This window comes from Acipenser ruthenus, unplaced genomic scaffold (genome assembly GCF_902713425.1).
Source record: "Acipenser ruthenus unplaced genomic scaffold, fAciRut3.2 maternal haplotype, whole genome shotgun sequence".
Lineage (NCBI taxonomy): Eukaryota > Metazoa > Chordata > Actinopteri > Acipenseriformes > Acipenseridae > Acipenser > Acipenser ruthenus.
The window spans coordinates 24524-42029 of NW_026708149.1; the positions used below are offsets into that span (position 1 = coordinate 24524).

Consider the following 17506-nt stretch of genomic DNA (forward strand, 5'->3'; position numbering starts at 1 on the left):
CTGCCAGGTACTGCAAGAAAACACACTGCCCCCTCTAGTGGATGCTGCCAGGTACTGCAAGCAAGCTCACTGTTTCCCTCTAGTGGATGCTGCCAGGTACTGCAAGAGAACACACTGCTCCATCCAGCAATATCCACAGAGGGGGCAATGTGCTTTTTGCAGTTTAAATGACCGTCGTCGGATACAGTCTATTTATTAACTTTTTATAAATCACAAAAATCGCGATTAAAATAAAACATATTAGTAATTGAAATGAATACTACTAATAATACTGATGATAACAGCTGTAAACGTAATTAATTCTGCTGGCGTGTTATATCAAGCTTACACTCTGGCTGTAGTATCCGCAAATGTCCACGGGAGGGGGCAGTGAGCCCGTGTCTGCGATATAAGTTAACATTTCATTTGCTGTGGCAGTGACGGTGTTTTACACGTTTCAGTGTCACTGCGGACGATACAGAAAAGACAGACTCAAGATAGAATACACTGACATTTTGACACAACGCTATAGAGTGTTGTATTATATGTCCCATTTCTAGTAGTCCTATTAAATATTTTTTTGTGTTTAAAATACGAGCCCTGCTGTATTTTACAGAGCATTGTTTTCCGTTTGTGTTTTTAGCATTGGTTCTTACAGCAAGCACAGTGCGGCTTGTGTAAAGATCTTTCTTTCTTTCTTTCTTTCTTTCTTTCTTTCTTTCTTTCTTTCTTTATTTTTTAAATCCCCAGCTCACGCTATTTATAATTTAAATCTCCCCAAGTGACACGCCCGGTCGCGCAGGCGCAGTGCTGCACGGACGTTCACAACGCGCATGCGCTCCCCTGCGCTTCAGATCGCCTTTAACTCAAACAGCGAGAGGAGCAACCCGAGTCTTTTAAATTAGTCGCATTCAGCTTCGCGATACCGCCCCCAATATCAGTACCGGTACGGAGCCACCAGGCCGGGACAGAGACGGAGAGCGAGCCCTCGGCCATGGAAGCGCTCGGACCCGGTAAGGAGCGGAACTGTGCGGGCGGGGGAGGCGGTGTGAGGGTGCCCGCTCGCCGGCTAGTCAGAGCACTCGGGAGCGGGGATTCGAAGGCCGCGGCTGTGTTTGTGTTTATTGTCGAAGCAGTGACAGGTTTAATTAAACAGATACATAAATAAATAAGTCAGATACTGTCAAAAACATAGTATAACTAAATATAACCGTTGAAAGGTGAGCTCGGCAGAGTCGGGAAGGGTTTCGAGGGGAATGTAAATATCATAGCCTCGGCGATTCACGTCGCATTTAGCGAAGCTCTTCCGTCGGGACTCGAGTGGTTTGTCGGTGACGGGAAAGTCATTTCAAGCAGCCGCACGACACGGCTGTGCTCCGAGCTCCAGATAAAAGCAAGGCGATGATCTGTGTTTGTTTCCGGAGGTACAGTTGCTTGCTTGCCAGACTCTCGACTTCACCCGCTCGTTAACCCGAGCCCTGCGGCTCTCCTGGATCGCTTCACTGCCTCGATTTCCTGTATGTCGTGTGTGTCGCTGTGTCTCTATGTAAATACAAACTCGGGCCATGATTGTGGTTATTAATATTGGTATGTTTTTCAAAGTAAAAGGCGCTCGCTTGTATTTTAAAGCGCAGTTCAGTTTGAAATGCTGCTGTTTGTTTTTTTGTAGTATGCGCCGTGTCCCAGCAGGTAGGGAGGTCCTGCTGCTGCTGCTGCTGGGAGGGAGCCGATCTTGCCGTATTGTTAATCCGAGGCGGGTGGGAGTCGAAATGCTTGTGTTTCAATCGGGTCTCGATACTACAACGCCTCTGTACAGTTAGGTAGAGACGGTGGTGGATGAGCAGCGCTCTCTGTCTCTCACACACACACGAAGGGAAGGCAGGGTAACAGACTGCAAAGCGATCCAAACGGACCCCGGGGTAGTTATTGCGGAGTGTAACACCCACCAGATTGGTATGTTGCTCAAGGCAGCCCAGAGCGTCTAGATTTACGTGCTAAATTTAGGTTCAAGTGAGTTTGAAAGCCTGTAGTCTGAGGCTGTAAGGGGTCTAGTTGATGTCAGTTTTTGTAGAAGCTGTGATGGAGGTTGTAAGGGGTCTAGTTAAGCTGTCAGTTTTTGTAGAAGCTGTGATGGAGGTTGTAAGGGGTCTAGTTGATGTCAGTTTTTGTAGAAGCTGTGATGGAGGTTGTAAGGGGTCTAGTTAAGCTGTCAGTTTTTGTAGAAGCTGTGATGTAGGCTGTAAGGGGTCTAGTTGATGTCAGTTTTTGTAGAAGCTGTGATGGAGGTTGTAAGGGGTCTAGTTAAGCTGTCAGTTTTTGTAGAAGCTGTGATGGAGGTTGTAAGGGGTCTAGTTGATGTCAGTTTTTGTAGAAGCTGTGATGGAGGTTGTAAGGGGTCTAGTTAAGCTGTCAGTTTTTGTAGAAGCTGTGATGTAGGCTGTAAGGGGTCTAGTTAAGCTGTCAGTTTTTGTAGAAGCTGTGATGGAGGTTGTAAGGGGTCTAGTTAAGCTGTCAGTTTTTGTAGAAGCTGTGATGGAGGTTGTAAGGGGTCTAGTAAAGCTGTCAGTTTTTGTAGAAGCTGTGATGGAGGTTGTAAGGGGTCTAGTTGATGTCAGTTTTTGTAGAGGCTGTAAGGGGTCTAGTAAAGCTGTCAGTTTTTGTAGAAGCTGTGATGGAGGTTGTAAGGGGTCTAGTTGATGTCAGTTTTTGTAGAAGCTGTGATGGAGGTTGTAAGGGGTCTAGTTGATGTCAGTTTTTGTAGAAGCTGTGATGGAGGCTGTAAGGGGTCTAGTAAAGCTGTCAGTTTTTGTAGAAGCTGTGATGTAGGCTGTAAGGGGTCTAGTTGATGTCAGTTTTTGTAGAAGCTGTGATGGAGGTTGTAAGGGGTCTAGTTGATGTCAGTTTTTGTAGAAGCTGTGATGGAGGTTGTAAGGGGTCTAGTTGATGTCAGTTTTTGTAGAAGCTGTGATGGAGGCTGTAAGGGGTCTAGTAAAGCTGTCAGTTTTTGTAGAAGCTGTGATGTAGGCTGTAAGGGGTCTAGTTGATGTCAGTTTTTGTAGAAGCTGTGATGGAGGTTGTAAGGGGTCTAGTTGATGTCAGTTTTTGTAGAAGCTGTGATGTAGGCTGTAAGGGGTCTAGTTAAGCTGTCAGTTTTTGTAGAAGCTGTGATGGAGGCTGTAAGGGGTCTAGTAAAGCTGTCAGTTTTTGTAGAAGCTGTGATGGAGGTTGTAAGGGGTCTAGTTGATGTCAGTTTTTGTAGAAGCTGTGATGGGGGTTGTAAGGGGTCTAGTTGATGTCAGTTTTTGTAGAAGCTGTGATGGAGGTTAAGGGGTCTAGTTAAGCTGTCAGTTTTTGTAGAAGCTGTGATGGAGGTTGTAAGGGGTCTAGTTAAGCTGTCAGTTTTTGTAGAAGCTGTGATGGAGGTTGTAAGGGGTCTAGTTGATGTCAGTTTTTGTAGAAGCTGTGATGGAGGTTGTAAGGGGTCTAGTTGATGTCAGTTTTTGTAGAAGCTGTGATGTAGGCTGTAAGGGGTCTAGTTAAGCTGTCAGTTTTTGTATAGGCAGCTCCTGGTTTTCAGTGCTGGTTTGGTCTGTGCCAGTTGTTCCTCACAGGGAGTCGAATGGCCGCCCCCTGCCCAGCTCAGCCCTGTCACGGCAGCTGGAGTCTGAGGGTTATTTTTAAACCTGGCTTGCCCGGCTCTCTCTGCACCCGAGGCACAGCCAGTGACTGACCGCCTGCTTTAAACACAGTGAGGCAGTGAGTCTCCATTAGAACATGTGGATACAGGGTTACAAACTCACACCAGCCCTGCTGCTGCTGCTGCACCCAGTCCTGGGGTTCAGAGCTCCCCTCAATGAAGTCTATTATATAAATTATCAGGTGTTTGCTAATTAAACCGTTCCTCCCTCCTAGCTTAGTGAACAACAGAAACCAAGCTGTGACTTCATGCTGTGAGGAGTGCGGTCGCTTCAGAGGGGTCTGTTCAGTGACTTCATGCTGTGAGGAGTGCGGTCGCTTCAGAGCGGTCTGTTCAGTGACTTCTTCATGCTGTGAGGAGTGCGGTCGCTTCAGAGCGGTCTGTTCAGTGACTTCTTCATGCTGTGAGGAGTGCGGTCGCTTCAGAGCGGTCTGTTCAGTGACTTCATGCTGTGAGGAGTGCGGTCGCTTCAGAGCGGTCTGTTCAGTGACTTCATGCTGTGAGGAGTGCGGTCACTTCAGAGCGGTCTGTTCATTGACTTCATGCTGTGTGGAGTGCGGTCGCTTCAGAGCGGTCTGTTCAGTGACTTCATGCTGTGAGGAGTGCGGTCGCTTCAGAGCGGTCTGTTCAGTGACTTCATGCTGTGAGGAGTGCGGTCGCTTCAGAGCGGTCTGTTCAGTGACTTCTTCATGCTGTGAGGGATTGGGATTGGATGGCACTGCTTTAGTTTAGCCAGGACAGAATTGGGACTGTGCTCCTTTGTGCTCCCTGTCTGTCTGTCTGTCTGGCCCCTGCGTTCCCCAGTAATCCTTGGAAGTTCACACACAGATTTGCTCCCCTGTCTCGTTCTCTCAGCACAGACGCACCCAGCCTTTGTTTTGTGTTAATTGTGTATGCTGGCATTTTATTGTTCTCAGTAATTAGACCAGCTCCCCCTCCTCTCCAGTCTTTGTGTTGTGTATTGGGGGCCTCTTCCTGTTCCTGACAAAGAGAGAGTGGGAGTGCAGTTTTAAAGCAGAGCTCCTGCTTGGGCTGAAATCCAGTGAAGCAGTATTGTCCCCTGATCAGGATTGCTGGCCTGTGTTATTTGTAACTCTTGTCATGGTTCCTGACCACCTCTCCCTCTCCCTCTCCCTCGCGCAGGACCCCCTCCCGCCCCCAGCTCCCTGTTCCAGCCGCCCCGCAGGCCCGGATTGGGTACGGTTGGGAAGCCGATCCGCCTGCTGGCCAATCACTTCCAGGTGCAGATCCCGAAGATCGACGTCTATCACTATGAGGTGGACATCAAGCCGGAGAAGAGGCCGCGCCGGGTCAACAGGTCAGCCCAGGACACAAACACAGATCTAGGATCGCCAGCTTGCACTGGAGTAACACTCAGCCCTGTGGCATGGCTTCAGACTCTCACTGGCCTTGCTGCACCCAGTCTTGATTAGCCACAGTGTGTGTGGGTAACAGGCTCGGGTGTCTCTTATTAAACTCATAGTGAAACCAGGAATGGGTCAAACTGCTGTGCAACAGGAGTTGTGTTTCCCTGAATAGTCTCTCCCTTGACCCCCTATTAGTAAATTACACAGGGTTGTGGGAGGGAGGGGCTGGCTGGGGTGAGGGGCTGGCTTGGCTGTGGGAGGGAGGGGCTGTCTTGGCTGAGGGAGGGGCTGACTTGGCTGAGGGAGGGGCTGGCTTGGCTGAGGGAGGGGCTGGCTTGGCTGGGTTGTGGGGGGGAGGGGTTGGCTGGGTTGTGGGGGGGAGGGGTTGGCTGGGTTGTGGGGGGGAGGGGCTGGGTTGTGGGAGGGAGGGGTTGGCTGGGTTGTGGGAGGGAGGGGCTGGCTGGGTTGTGGGAGGGAGGGGTTGGCTGGGTTGTGGGAGGGAGGGGCTGGCTGGGTTGTGGGAGGGAGGGGCTGGGTTGTGGGAGGGAGGGGTTGGCTGGGTTGTGGGAGGGAGGGGCTGGCTGGGTTGTGGGAGGGAGGGGCTGGCTGGGTTGTGGGGGGGAGGGGTTGGCTGGGTTGTGGGGGGGAGGGGCTGGGTTGTGGGAGGGAGGGGCTGGCTGGGTTGTGGGAGGGAGGGGCTGGCTGGGTTGTGGGAGGGAGGGGCTGGCTGGGTTGTGGGAGGGAGGGGCTGGCTGGGTTGTGGGAGGGAGGGGCTGGGTTGTGGGAGGGAGGGGCTGGCTGGGTTGTGGGAGGAAGGGGCTGGCTGGGGTGAGGAGCTGACTTGGCTGTGTCCTCACAGACCCCTGTGTTGCTGTGGATTGTATTGAGGGTCCTGTCTGTTTCAGGGAGGTGGTGGACACCATGGTGCGGCACTTCAAGATGCAGATTTTCGGAGACACTCAGCCCGGGTACGACGGGAAGAAGAACATGTACACGGCACAGCCGCTGCCTATCGGCCGGGACAGGGTGAGCACGGGTTCAAATATTAAAAACAACATGTAGCCCTATTGATGGGAGAGGCCCGGGCTGCGGTCAATTCCAATTCATTTTTTTCAATCCATTCCAAGCCGTCGTTGGTCAAAATCTCCGTGGGCAGTATTCTGTTAAAATGAGCTTCTCACAGTGGCAACACGTGACTTCAATTGAAAACACCGTTGGCCAATTCAATTGTCTTCAAATGAAAACAGTTGAACAATCACAACAATTGTGTCTGGAATGTAAATTCGAGTTCCTGTGATGGAGCTGAATTGGGGATGGGAGCTGGGCTGATGGCTGTGCTTGCTGCTTCCAGGTTGATCTGGAGGTGACCCTTCCTGGCGAGGGGAAGGATCAGACCTTCAAGGTGTCGATCCAGTGGGTGTCAGTAGTGAGCCTGCAGATGTTGCTGGAGGCACTGTCGGGGAACCTTGAGGTCCCGGAGGACTCTGTGCAGGCCCTCGACGTCATCACCAGACACCTGCCGTCCATGAGGTAAACTCCCAGTATGAACCACTAACCCTGTATCCCGGTCTGTACTGCCAGTCCAGCACCACGGCTCCTGCTCCCAGTAAGCCAGGCTGTAAGCCCATCACTGACTCCTCCCTTTGCACCTCTGTCTCTGAGCTGCTGGCTCCCAGGGTGGGACTCTCCATGGTTCTTGAATGCATTGTTTTAATGTCTCTCCCCCTCGCAGGTACACTCCAGTGGGGCGCTCCTTCTTCTCCCCTCCCGAGGGGTACTATCACCCGCTGGGCGGGGGCAGGGAGGTGTGGTTTGGGTTCCACCAGTCCGTGCGGCCCGCCATGTGGAATATGATGCTGAACATCGACGGTAAGCAGATCGCTCCCGTTCAAAGAACAGATGACAGTCGGGAGGCATTTCTTTAATGAGATTCACCGAGTAGGGTGCCAGCTCCTAACTTCCTAAAGCCTCTGATGCTGCTTGTGCTCAGGTTTAGCTTGGTTTGTGGTTTTTGCGTGTTTGGTTGTTCTGTAAAGAGCTCGCCCCCCGTGTTCAGAAAACCGCTTCGCTCCAGCTGCTTTTTCTAGCTGGTGTGAACGCTGCTCTCCTTTCTTTGTGTTTCAGTGTCGGCGACGGCTTTCTACCGCGCCCAGCCCGTCATCGAGTTCATGTGTGAAGTGCTGGATATTCAGAACATCAACGAGCAGACCAAGCCACTGACCGACTCTCAGCGCGTCAAGTTCACTAAAGAGATCAGAGGTGAGCGTGCCGGGCTGGGATCCCTGTGCGCTGTCAGAGCTGCTTCAGGGACAGGCGCTGCTACTTTCAAATCCCTCCTGGCCAATCAAAGCACCTGCACTGGCCTTAGAAACATGAGTCAGTAATGTGTAAAAACAAGTGTTAGTAAGGACTGCAACCTGGCTAAGCTGTGCAGCTGAGTTCACAAACGTCCCATTACAAGGAGCGCAGCTGCTTGTTGGTGTTTTAAACGGCTGACGCTAGTCTCTGAATTAGAGAAGTCCTGTTTGTTTTTGTATGTTTCTGATTGGTGTTCTTGTACAAAGCCCAGGCTAGCTGGGCTGGTAGATCTGGTGAAGCGAGCCGTTTCTCTAGCCTGTCTGTTCTGCTTGCTCTGTCCCCAGGCCTGAAGGTGGAGGTGACTCACTGTGGGCAGATGAAGAGGAAATACCGAGTGTGCAACGTGACCCGTCGGCCCGCCAGCCACCAGACGTGAGTGCGCTCTGTACCTGCTGCAAATCCTCAACTGAACAGCAAGACTCTGTCGTGAAGAGTGTGCTTGTGTGAACGCTGCAGTGTCTCCAACTCTCCCCTTATCACTGTTCTCCCCTCAGGTTCCCTTTGCAGCTGGAGAACGGCCAGGCAATGGAGTGCACGGTGGCTCAGTACTTCAAACAGAAGTACAGCCTGCAGCTCAAGTACCCGCACCTGCCCTGCCTGCAGGTGGGCCAGGAGCAGAAGCACACCTACCTGCCCCTGGAGGTAAGACAGACAGACAGGTCATTGCGTAGCCCTGAAGGGAAGCAGCCCGGGCCGAGGAGGGGAACTGATTCTCTTGTACCCTGCAGGTGTGTAACATCGTAGCGGGGCAGCGCTGTATCAAGAAACTGACGGATAATCAGACTTCCACCATGATCAAAGCGACCGCGCGTTCAGCACCCGACAGGCAGGAGGAGATCAGCAGGCTGGTGAGTGTCTGACACACAGAACAGCAGCAACAGTGTTTAACAATGCACTGCTTTATTGACAGGACTAGGTTCTCTCTCTTGGTGTTTAACAGTGTCACAGTACTGCTTTAGTGACAGGACTAGGTTCTCTCTCTCGGTGTTTAACAGTGTCACAGTACTGCTTTAGTGACAGGACTAGGTTCTCTCTCTGTGTTTAACAGTGTCATAGTACTGCTTTAGTGACAGGACTAGGTTCTCTCTCGGTGTTTAACAGTGTCACAGTACTGCTTTAGTGACAGGACTAGGTTCTCTCTCTCGGTGTTTAACAGTGTCACAGTACTGCTTTAGTGACAGGACTAGGTTCTCTCTCTCGGTGTTTAACAGTGTCACAGTACTGCTTTAGTGACAGGACTAGGTTCTCTCTCTCAGTGTTTAACAGTGTCACAGTACTGCTTTAGTGACAGGACTAGGTTCTCTCTCTCAGTGTTTAACAGTGTCACAGTACTGCTTTAGTGACAGGACTAGGTTCTCTCTCTGTGTTTAACAGTGTCATAGTACTGCTTTAGTGACAGGACTAGGTTCTCTCTCTGTGTTTAACAGTGTCATAGTACTGCTTTAGTGACAGGACTAGGTTCTCTCTCTCAGTGTTTAACAGTGTCACAGTACTGCTTTATTGACAGGACTAGGTTCTCTCTCTCTGTGTTTAACAGTGTCACAGTACTGCTTTAGTGACAGGACTAGGTTCTCTCTCTGTGTTTAACAGTGTCATAGTACTGCTTTAGTGACAGGACTAGGTTCTCTCTCTCAGTGTTTAACAGTGTCACAGTACTGCTTTATTGACAGGACTAGGTTCTCTCTCTCAGTGTTTAACAGTGTCACAGTACTGCTTTAGTGACAGGACTAGGTTCTCTCTCTCAGTGTTTAACAGTGTCACAGTACTGCTTTATTGACAGGACTAGGTTCTCTCTCTCGGTGTTTAACAGTGTCACAGTACTGCTTTAGTGACAGGATTAGGTTCTCTCCTCTCAACAGTTTTTGCTCCTTCGCTCTCCTCCGCAGGTGAAGAGTAACAGCATGGTGGGCGGGCCAGACCCCTACCTGAAAGAGTTCGGCATCGTGGTCCACAACGACATGACCGAGGTGACAGGGCGGGTCCTCCCAGCGCCCATGCTGCAGTACGGGGGCCGGGTGAGTACAGAGACTGGGAGGGACTGTGGCAGGGTGAGTACTGGAAGATACTGTGCAGGGTGAGGACGGGGATTGGGTTTGTGCTGTGACTGGGAGTGTGTGTGGGGCAGGCTGCGGGAACTAGTATGGACTGGGATTGTGGATGTCTTTGTACTGGGATTGTGATGGGTCTGGGATTGTGCCAACGCGGGGATGGAAATAAGACTCCTGCTGCATAGCAGTTTCACCCATTCTAGGTTTTACTGGGAGCTTGAGTTGTCACAGTGTACACGTAACAAGCTCAAGTGTGTTCTGTTAAACTGGCTTCGCTGTGTAATGGGAGTCTTGTTTCTTGCAATGTGATACTGAGGCAGGGTGGAGAGGCATGGAAAGACTGGGAGTGTGTGGCTGGATGGGGGTGTGTGTGGGTGGGATGGAGGGAGGGACTGGGAGGGGCTGTGGTGGGTGGGACTGTGAGGGCGGGGCTGGTGGGTGTGTTTAGAATGTGTGTTCAGCTGACTGATCTCAGTATTGTGGGGTTGTCTGCATTAAGGGGTTATGGGGGGTGAATGTTTGTCTCCCTTTAATAGGGAGGGGCACTAAAAAGAGAGTGACTCTTGTTCCTCAGAATAAAACGGTGGCCACACCAAACCAGGGCGTGTGGGACATGCGGGGGAAGCAGTTCTACGCTGGCATCGAGATCAAGGTGTGGGCTGTGGCCTGCTTCGCGCCGCAGAAACAGTGCAGAGAAGACCTGCTCAAGTAAGTGCCGGTCCGACGCGCCTGCCGAGTAACTGATCCAGTTCTGCAGCGCCCCGCCCCCCAGGTCCGAAGCTAGCATTGCTGACGTTTCTGAACTTGGCCCCACTTTCTCAAAGTTGAAATGAATTGTAGTTCTGAAAGACGCTTCTCTTGCCAATGGCAATGCCCTCCTTGTGTGTGTTGATTTTTGCCTCTCCTCTCGGCCCGGGGGTTACTTCCTGACGCCTCTTCCACAGGGCCAGGCAACAGACTCTCTGCAAGGCAGGCTCGGGGCCAGAGTGTCTCTAACATGCACAGAATCCTTTCCATCAATTAGCTTGTGATCTACTGAATGTGTAGATAGACAGGATCCTAAAAGCCCTCTCGTGTGATCCTGTAAATGCATCGTGTCGCTCACACGCCCCGGAGTTTCCTCCCCAATCGCTGCGTTTCTCTCGTTTGCTCGGATCGCTGGTGCTCCTGGGGGCCGAGGGGCTGTTGTGAGGAGGTTGTTTGACTGATTTCTTTCCCCTCTCAGGAGCTTCACTGACCAGCTGCGCAAGATCTCCAAGGACGCGGGGATGCCTATCCAGGGCCAGCCCTGCTTCTGTAAATATGCGCAGGGTGCTGACAGCGTGGAGCCCATGTTCAAGCACTTAAAGATGTCCTACGTGGGCCTGCAGCTGATCGTGGTGATCCTGCCTGGAAAGACTCCAGTCTACGGTATGTGAGGAGGGAGAGAGAGAGAGAGGTGGTGTTTTTAAAAACTGGTTTCTATATCCAGTAACAGGGATGGAAATAAGACTCCTATTGCATAGCAGCTTCACCCGTTCCAGGTTTTAATGTACGCTTGATTTAACAAGCTCAGTTGTCTTATTAAACTCCCAGTAAAACCAGGAATGGATTAAACTGCTATGCAATGGGTCTTACTCCCATCCCTACAGTGATCTTTCTTGTGCTCTAGAAGGTGCTCTTGGCTGTGCTTTTTCACTCTCGCTCTCTGTGTCCCCTCAGCGGAGGTGAAGCGTGTGGGAGACACTCTCCTGGGAATGGCCACTCAGTGTGTTCAGGTGAAGAATGTGGTGAAGACCTCCCCCCAGACCCTCTCCAACCTCTGCCTGAAAATCAACGCCAAGCTGGGGGGCATTAACAACGTCCTGGTCCCGCACCAGCGGTGAGCATCCCACCAAGAATGATCAGGCAAACTGATAGGAGACAGGAAATGGATTTTGCATGGTGGGCTTTCTCTGTGGGTGTGAGGGCTGTAGATTCAAGCCCTAAGCTGACTCCTGCAGTATCACAGGGATGGAAAGAAGATCCATTCCAGGTTTTACTGCTACCAGCTTGAGTAGCCAGTGTGTAGAGGTAACAAGCTCAGGCGAGTTATTAAACTCCTAGTAAAACCAGGAATGGATCAAACTGCTGTGCAGTGGGACTCTTCTTTCCATCCCTGTATTGTATGGGTGGGTGGCAGGGTTCCAGCTGTCCCTGATTTGTAACTCTCCCCTCCCTGTGTGATCCTCCTGGCTGTGCTGATCTTCCTCTCCCTCCCTCTCCGCAGCCCCTCTGTGTTCCAGCAGCCCGTGATCTTCCTGGGGGCGGACGTCACGCACCCCCCTGCTGGCGACGGGAAGAAGCCCTCGATCGCAGCGGTGGTGGGCAGCATGGACGGGCACCCCAGCCGCTACTGCGCCACGGTGAGGGTGCAGACGTCACGGCAGGACCTGTCCCAGGACCAGCTCTTCAGCCAGGAGGTGATCCAGGATCTCACCAACATGGTGCGGGAGCTGCTCATCCAGTTCTACAAGTCGACCCGCTTCAAACCCACCAGGATCATCTACTACCGTGGGGGAGTGTCCGAGGGGCAGATGAAACAGGTGTGCAGGGGGCGAGGGCTGAGGGGCGCGTGTTTCTGAGAATGTGTACATGTTTAGACAGTCTAAACACGTTGATTATTTGGAGAAACCATTCAAGCTCCCATCTGTTCACGCTCTAGTCTTCCTGTCTTCTTGGGCTTGTGATGCTGTGCTTCGCTTTGCTGCTCCAAGAATCCTCATTAATGCACTACTTGTGTTAAAAGGCCACACTTTAAACCGGGTGTGTGTTTAAAAAGACGCTTCTCTCTCTCGGTGCTCCGTGTGCCTGTGTAGGTGGCCTGGCCGGAGCTGATTGCCATTCGGAAAGCCTGCATCAGCCTGGAGGAGGACTACCGGCCTGGCATCACCTACATCGTGGTGCAGAAACGCCACCACACCCGGCTGTTCTGCAGTGACAAGAGCGAGAGGGTGAGACTGTGGACAGGGCTGACTCTGTGTGGGGGTGTGTGGGGTGTGTGCGGGGGTGGTTGTGGGGGGTGTGTGGGGGTGGGGTTGTGTGTGTGTGGGGGTGGGGAGGTGGTGTGTCGGAGGTCCTGGTCTCCAGTTTCTCATTCTCATCTCTATTCAGGTTGGGAAGAGTGGGAACGTTCCCGCTGGCACCACAGTGGACAGCACTATCACCCACCCATCTGAGTTTGACTTCTACTTGTGCAGCCACGCTGGGATTCAGGTAGGGGGCTGGGGGAGAGGGATGGGGGTCGTTCCCAAGGCTTAAAACCTTTTCGTACTTCGTTAGCAGAACATCTGTCTTGGACTTGTGTAACGGCGACGTGCCTCGGAGAGTAACTCTGGTACTCTCCGTGACGAAGGCCACCCTGCACAGACAAGCCCACCTTTGCCTTGTTTGTCACACCTGTTGAGCACAGCCAGTGACTGACCTGGTGTGGAGCTGAACTCCCTGTATCGTGTCTCTCCTCTCAGGGCACCAGCCGCCCCTCTCACTACCACGTGTTGTGGGATGACAACTGCTTCACTGCGGACGAGCTGCAGCTCCTCACCTACCAGCTGTGCCACACGTACGTGCGCTGCACCCGCTCCGTCTCCATCCCCGCGCCCGCTTACTACGCGCGGCTGGTGGCGTTCCGAGCGCGGTACCACCTGGTGGACAAGGACCACGACAGGTGAGAGCCGGGGAGGGAGGTGGGGCACTGGGTCTGTCCAGTCACTGTCCTCAGCATTGAAATACCCCCGTGCAGTGTGACCCCCTGTTTTGTTGGTGCTCGGTGTGACCCCCTGTTTTGTTGGTGCTTGGTGTGACCCCCCTGTTTTGTTGGTGCTCGGTGTGACCCCCTGTTTTGTTGGTGCTCAGTGTGACCCCCTGTTTGTTGGTGCTCGGTGTGACCCCCTGTTTGTTGGTGCTCGGTGTGACCCCCTGTTTTGTTGGTGCTCGGTGTGACCCCCTGTTTGTTGGTGCTCGGTGTGACCCCCTGTTTGTTGGTGCTCGGTGTGACCCCCTGTTTGTTGGTGCTCGTGTGACCCCCTGTTTGTTGGTGCTCGGTGTGACCCCCTGTTTGTTGGTGCTCGGTGTGACCCCCTGTTTTGTTGGTGCTCGGTGTGACCCCCTGTTTGTTGGTGCTCGGTGTGACCCCCTGTTTTGTTGGTGCTCGGTGTGACCCCCCTGTTTGTTGGTGCTCGGTGTGACCCCCTGTTTGTTGGTGCTCAGTGTGACCCCCTGTTTGTTGGTGCTCGGTGTGACCCCCTGTTTGTTGGTGCTCGGTGTGACCCCCTGTTTGTTGGTGCTTGGTGTGACCCCCTGTTTGTTGGTGCTCGGTGTGACCCCCTGTTTGTTGGTGCTCGGTGTGACCCCCTGTTTGTTGGTGCTCAGTGTGACCCCCTGTTTGTTGGTGCTCGGTGTGACCCCCTGTTTTGTTGGTGCTCGGTGTGACCCCCTGTTTGTTGGTGCTCGGTGTGACCCCCTGTTTTGTTGGTGCTTGGTGTGACCCCCTGTTTGTTGGTGCTCGGTGTGACCCCTCTTTGTCTCGTTTGCAGTGCCGAAGGCAGTCATGTTTCTGGACAGAGTAATGGCCGGGACCCCCTGGCCCTGGCGAAGGCTGTGCAGATTCACTACGACACCCAGCACACCATGTACTTCGCCTGAGACCTGCAGCTCAGCCCTCCGGCCAGCAGACGGCGCTGTCTCTCTAGCTCTCCAGCACACCACAGCAGTTCTGACGCCAGCAGACCTGGGCCCCCTGTCCAGTTCAAGCGGGCCGGGCCATATTTTTAAATTTTTTTACAGACCGCTTCCTACCAGCAATCCCAGGATTCCACTGCGGCCGCACTGAGAGCCAGGTTCTAATGCACGGGCACACACTGAGCCACTGGATCTTTACTGGACACTGATCTCCGATCGGAAGCACTAGACAGGACGGACTTTCTCTTCACCGCTACCAGGAGTTTATATTTTTACCTCAAGGCGTGACGGACCCCCGGGTCCTGAGATTTTAAACAAGGGTTTGCATGAAATGTTTTTAATGTCGTCGTTGCGTATTTCAAGTCTCTGCATTTTTAAAATGTCTTTGAACTCTTCCCTTTCTTTGTGTTTGTAAACGAGGTGTCCTTGGTGCGAGTTTCCCTTCCCTTTCTCTCCCATGTTGTTGTGTGAGTGATCGCGTGCGTGTGCGTGCGTGTGCGTGTGCGTGCGTGTGTGTTTTGAGTATAGACATGTTATTACGTCTGTTGCAGGACAGGCTACAGAATCGTAAAGGGAAACGTAAGGAATTGAACTGCTGTAAATGCCTCATGTGTTTTCTCTTTCTTTTATAACTAAGACAATTTTTCCAGGCTTCTTGAAGCCAGCGTTGTGTGTAGCAGTGTCTCTGTTCTGCCCTCGTACCCGAGCCCTTGGCATTCTTTCATTTGGGGTGGATTGGGGGCACTTTCTCTGTTCTCAGGTCAGCCAAAAATATGGCAGGTCCATATAGCAGCCATATAGACTGTGCAGACGCAGCTTTTCAGCATCCCAACGGCACTCTGGCTTCATCCTCCCGAGCGGATTACTCATTTATACAGTCAGGCTTTTAATGTGATTTCAGTTGTCTGATGGATTGTGCAGCTTGGCTGGTGAGGGATAGGGTCAGAGTGAGGGTGAGGGGTGAGGTGAGCGTTTGGGTTTGGGTTTGGGTTTGGGTGAGGGACTCGAGTCCTGTCTGCCCCAGGACTGTATCTTATGATTTTCAGTTGGCTGGTGGATTGTCTCCCAGCCTCATTCTCCAGCTTTGTAATCGCTGTTTCTTACAGGAGATTGCCTCTTCATTGCAGGAGCTTCACAGTTGAACTCTTTCATTAGTTTGATGTTTGTTGTTTAGTCTGTTCATGACATCTGTAACACAGGGCATTGAGGAGAAGCACTCTGGGGCTAATAATACAATTTAGCTTCTCCATCTTTGAAGTAAAATACCCCAAATCTCTTCGGACTTCACTAGAACTGACGGGCCAGGCTGCTGTCGTGTGTGTGTGAGCGAGTGATGGAGTAGCCAGAGCTGCTGTTGAGAGCTCAGCCCTCTTCAGCGGAGGGGCTCGCAGGCCAGGGAGAGGCATGGAGAGAGCAGAGAGGACTAGAACACGGGCTGGGGCTGCAGCATTCAAACCGAGGGCTTAGACTAGGGGGCAAGGACAATCTGCAGGTTAGGGGCAACGAGTTCTTTAATTTGAGACAATGTATAGTATTTATATCAAATATATGTATATACACAGTATGTGTGTCTGTGGTGTGTTTGAAATTATTATAACATCCAGTAAAAAAAAAAAAAAAAAAAAAGCTAAGCACTGCCCCACAGCAGCAGCAGTTACTGAGCGACGCAGCTGCATGCTTTTAACAGGAGCGACTTCATATTCAACCACTGGATAATAAACCGTGTGTGAAGCTGCGGGTTTGAACTGGACCTGTGCGTGCGTGTGTGTGTGTGTGTGTGTGTGTGTGCGCGTGTGCTCGCGCACGCAGGAGAGTCACAGAGGCTCTGGTGGGGATATACATGCAATAAGGAGGATTGTGGATAATTGAGAGTGATTTCAGTAAAGGATGATCTATTTAAATAGGAAAGTGCTGCTGAATTTGCATCCATTTCTCTCTTCTTTTGTGGAGAGCTGTTTGAAAATGCAGTGCTCTAAAGGGTCGTTTAAAACCGGCAGAAAATGGTGTAACAGCGACACCTTGTGGATAAAGTTGGTTAGTACAAGTAAATTCAGCAGCAGAGAATTCTCCTGATTTGAAAACTGCAATACTCAATGAAGCTGAAAGTAGCGATAGAATGGAGGGGGGGGGGGGGTCCATTGTGGGCAATACAACTTTTCCAGTTTTACAGATTTTTATCGTTGCGAAGCAATATTAAAGTAAAATAATGAAGCTATAATTCTTCTCTTGGGAGTGGCTGTTTAAAGGACTCTTGGGTTTTGTGCTGCAGTTGCTTGTTTTGCTCGTATCAATCAGTGGGAAATGTGCATTTTGTAGGAGTAGCTTGTAGGCTTTTCAGAACAAACTCTCTGCTCTCGCATGCCACCATTTTGTTACGTAATAAGTTTTAATCTCACTTTGTAAATGTTTGTTTGTAGTTCACAACTGTTGTAGCCGAGCAATATGAGAAGGTGCTGCAGTTCAGTGATGCAAGGTGCAGCACAAAGGGCAGATCCAGGAGCCAGCAACGGGAAGCTATTCACTGTGGAAAAGCCAGCCTTTTACCAGAGCCAAACGAGGTACTTCAGACGCACTCTGTGACGCTGGGCTTATTTTCTATTAAACGTACGCTGGGTAGCTTCTTGTGGAGCAGTGGCTCCAGTTTCTGCCTGTGTTCCTTCCTGTTTCTTTGTGGCTGGCACCGAATCTGAAACCCTTGACAGAGCCCTGCGCGGGGGAAGCCTCTGACTGCAGAGCCCTGCGCGGGGGAAGCCTCTGACTGCAGAGCCCTGCGCGGGGGGAGCCTCTGACTGCAGAGCCCTGCGCGGGGGGAAGCCTCTGACTGCAGAGCCCTGCGCGGGGGAAGCCTCTGACTGCAGAGCCCTGCGCGGGGGAAGCCTCTGACTGCAGAGTCCTGCGCGGGGGGAGCCTCTGGCTGCAGAGCCCTGCGCGGGGGGAAGCCTCTGACTGCAGAGCCCTGCGCGGGGGAAGCCTCTGACTGCAGAGTCCTGCGCGGGGGGAGCCTCTGGCTGCAGAGCCCTGCATGGGGGGAGCCTCTGACTGCAGAGCCCTGCGCGGGGGAAGCCTCTGACTGCAGAGCCCTGCGCGGGGGAAGCCTCTGACTGCAGAGCCCTGCGCGGGGGAAGCCTCTGACTGCAGAGCCCTGCGCGGGGGGAGCCTCTGACTGCAGAGCCCTGCGCGGGGGAAGCCTCTGACTGTAGAGGGCGTGTCACCTGGTCCACAAGTTTGTGCTGCAAAAGTTCCAAATTCCACAACCTTGCTATTAAATGAGTTAGTTTGCTACATATTTGATAAGTTTCTGTAATTGTATTTGTTCCTATGCTGATGTTTTAGATCTGTATTGTTTCGTAGTGTTCTGA

General features: G+C 52.0%; 1 protein-coding gene across 2 annotated transcripts; it reads left to right on the forward strand.

The window, feature by feature from the left end:
- The first annotated feature begins 758 nt into the window (after positions 1 to 758).
- LOC117413873 (protein argonaute-4) lies at positions 759 to 15773 on the forward strand. 2 transcript variants are annotated; one of them, XM_059020037.1, is made up of 18 exons: positions 759 to 992; positions 4820 to 4994; positions 5949 to 6069; positions 6395 to 6573; positions 6776 to 6912; positions 7168 to 7302; positions 7686 to 7773; positions 7896 to 8043; positions 8130 to 8249; positions 9288 to 9449; positions 10024 to 10157; positions 10675 to 10859; positions 11151 to 11310; positions 11698 to 12013; positions 12287 to 12421; positions 12582 to 12683; positions 12935 to 13134; positions 14003 to 15773. In XM_059020037.1, exons 1-18 carry the CDS (start codon positions 974 to 976, stop codon positions 14109 to 14111), a joined length of 2625 nt encoding a protein of 874 aa, XP_058876020.1. In that variant the 5' UTR covers positions 759 to 973; the 3' UTR covers positions 14112 to 15773. The 2 variants fall into 2 exon arrangements, with proteins under 2 accessions (XP_058876020.1, XP_058876021.1); XM_059020038.1 differs by having other exon boundaries at positions 9288 to 9416.
- The last annotated feature ends 1733 nt before the right edge of the window (positions 15774 to 17506 follow it).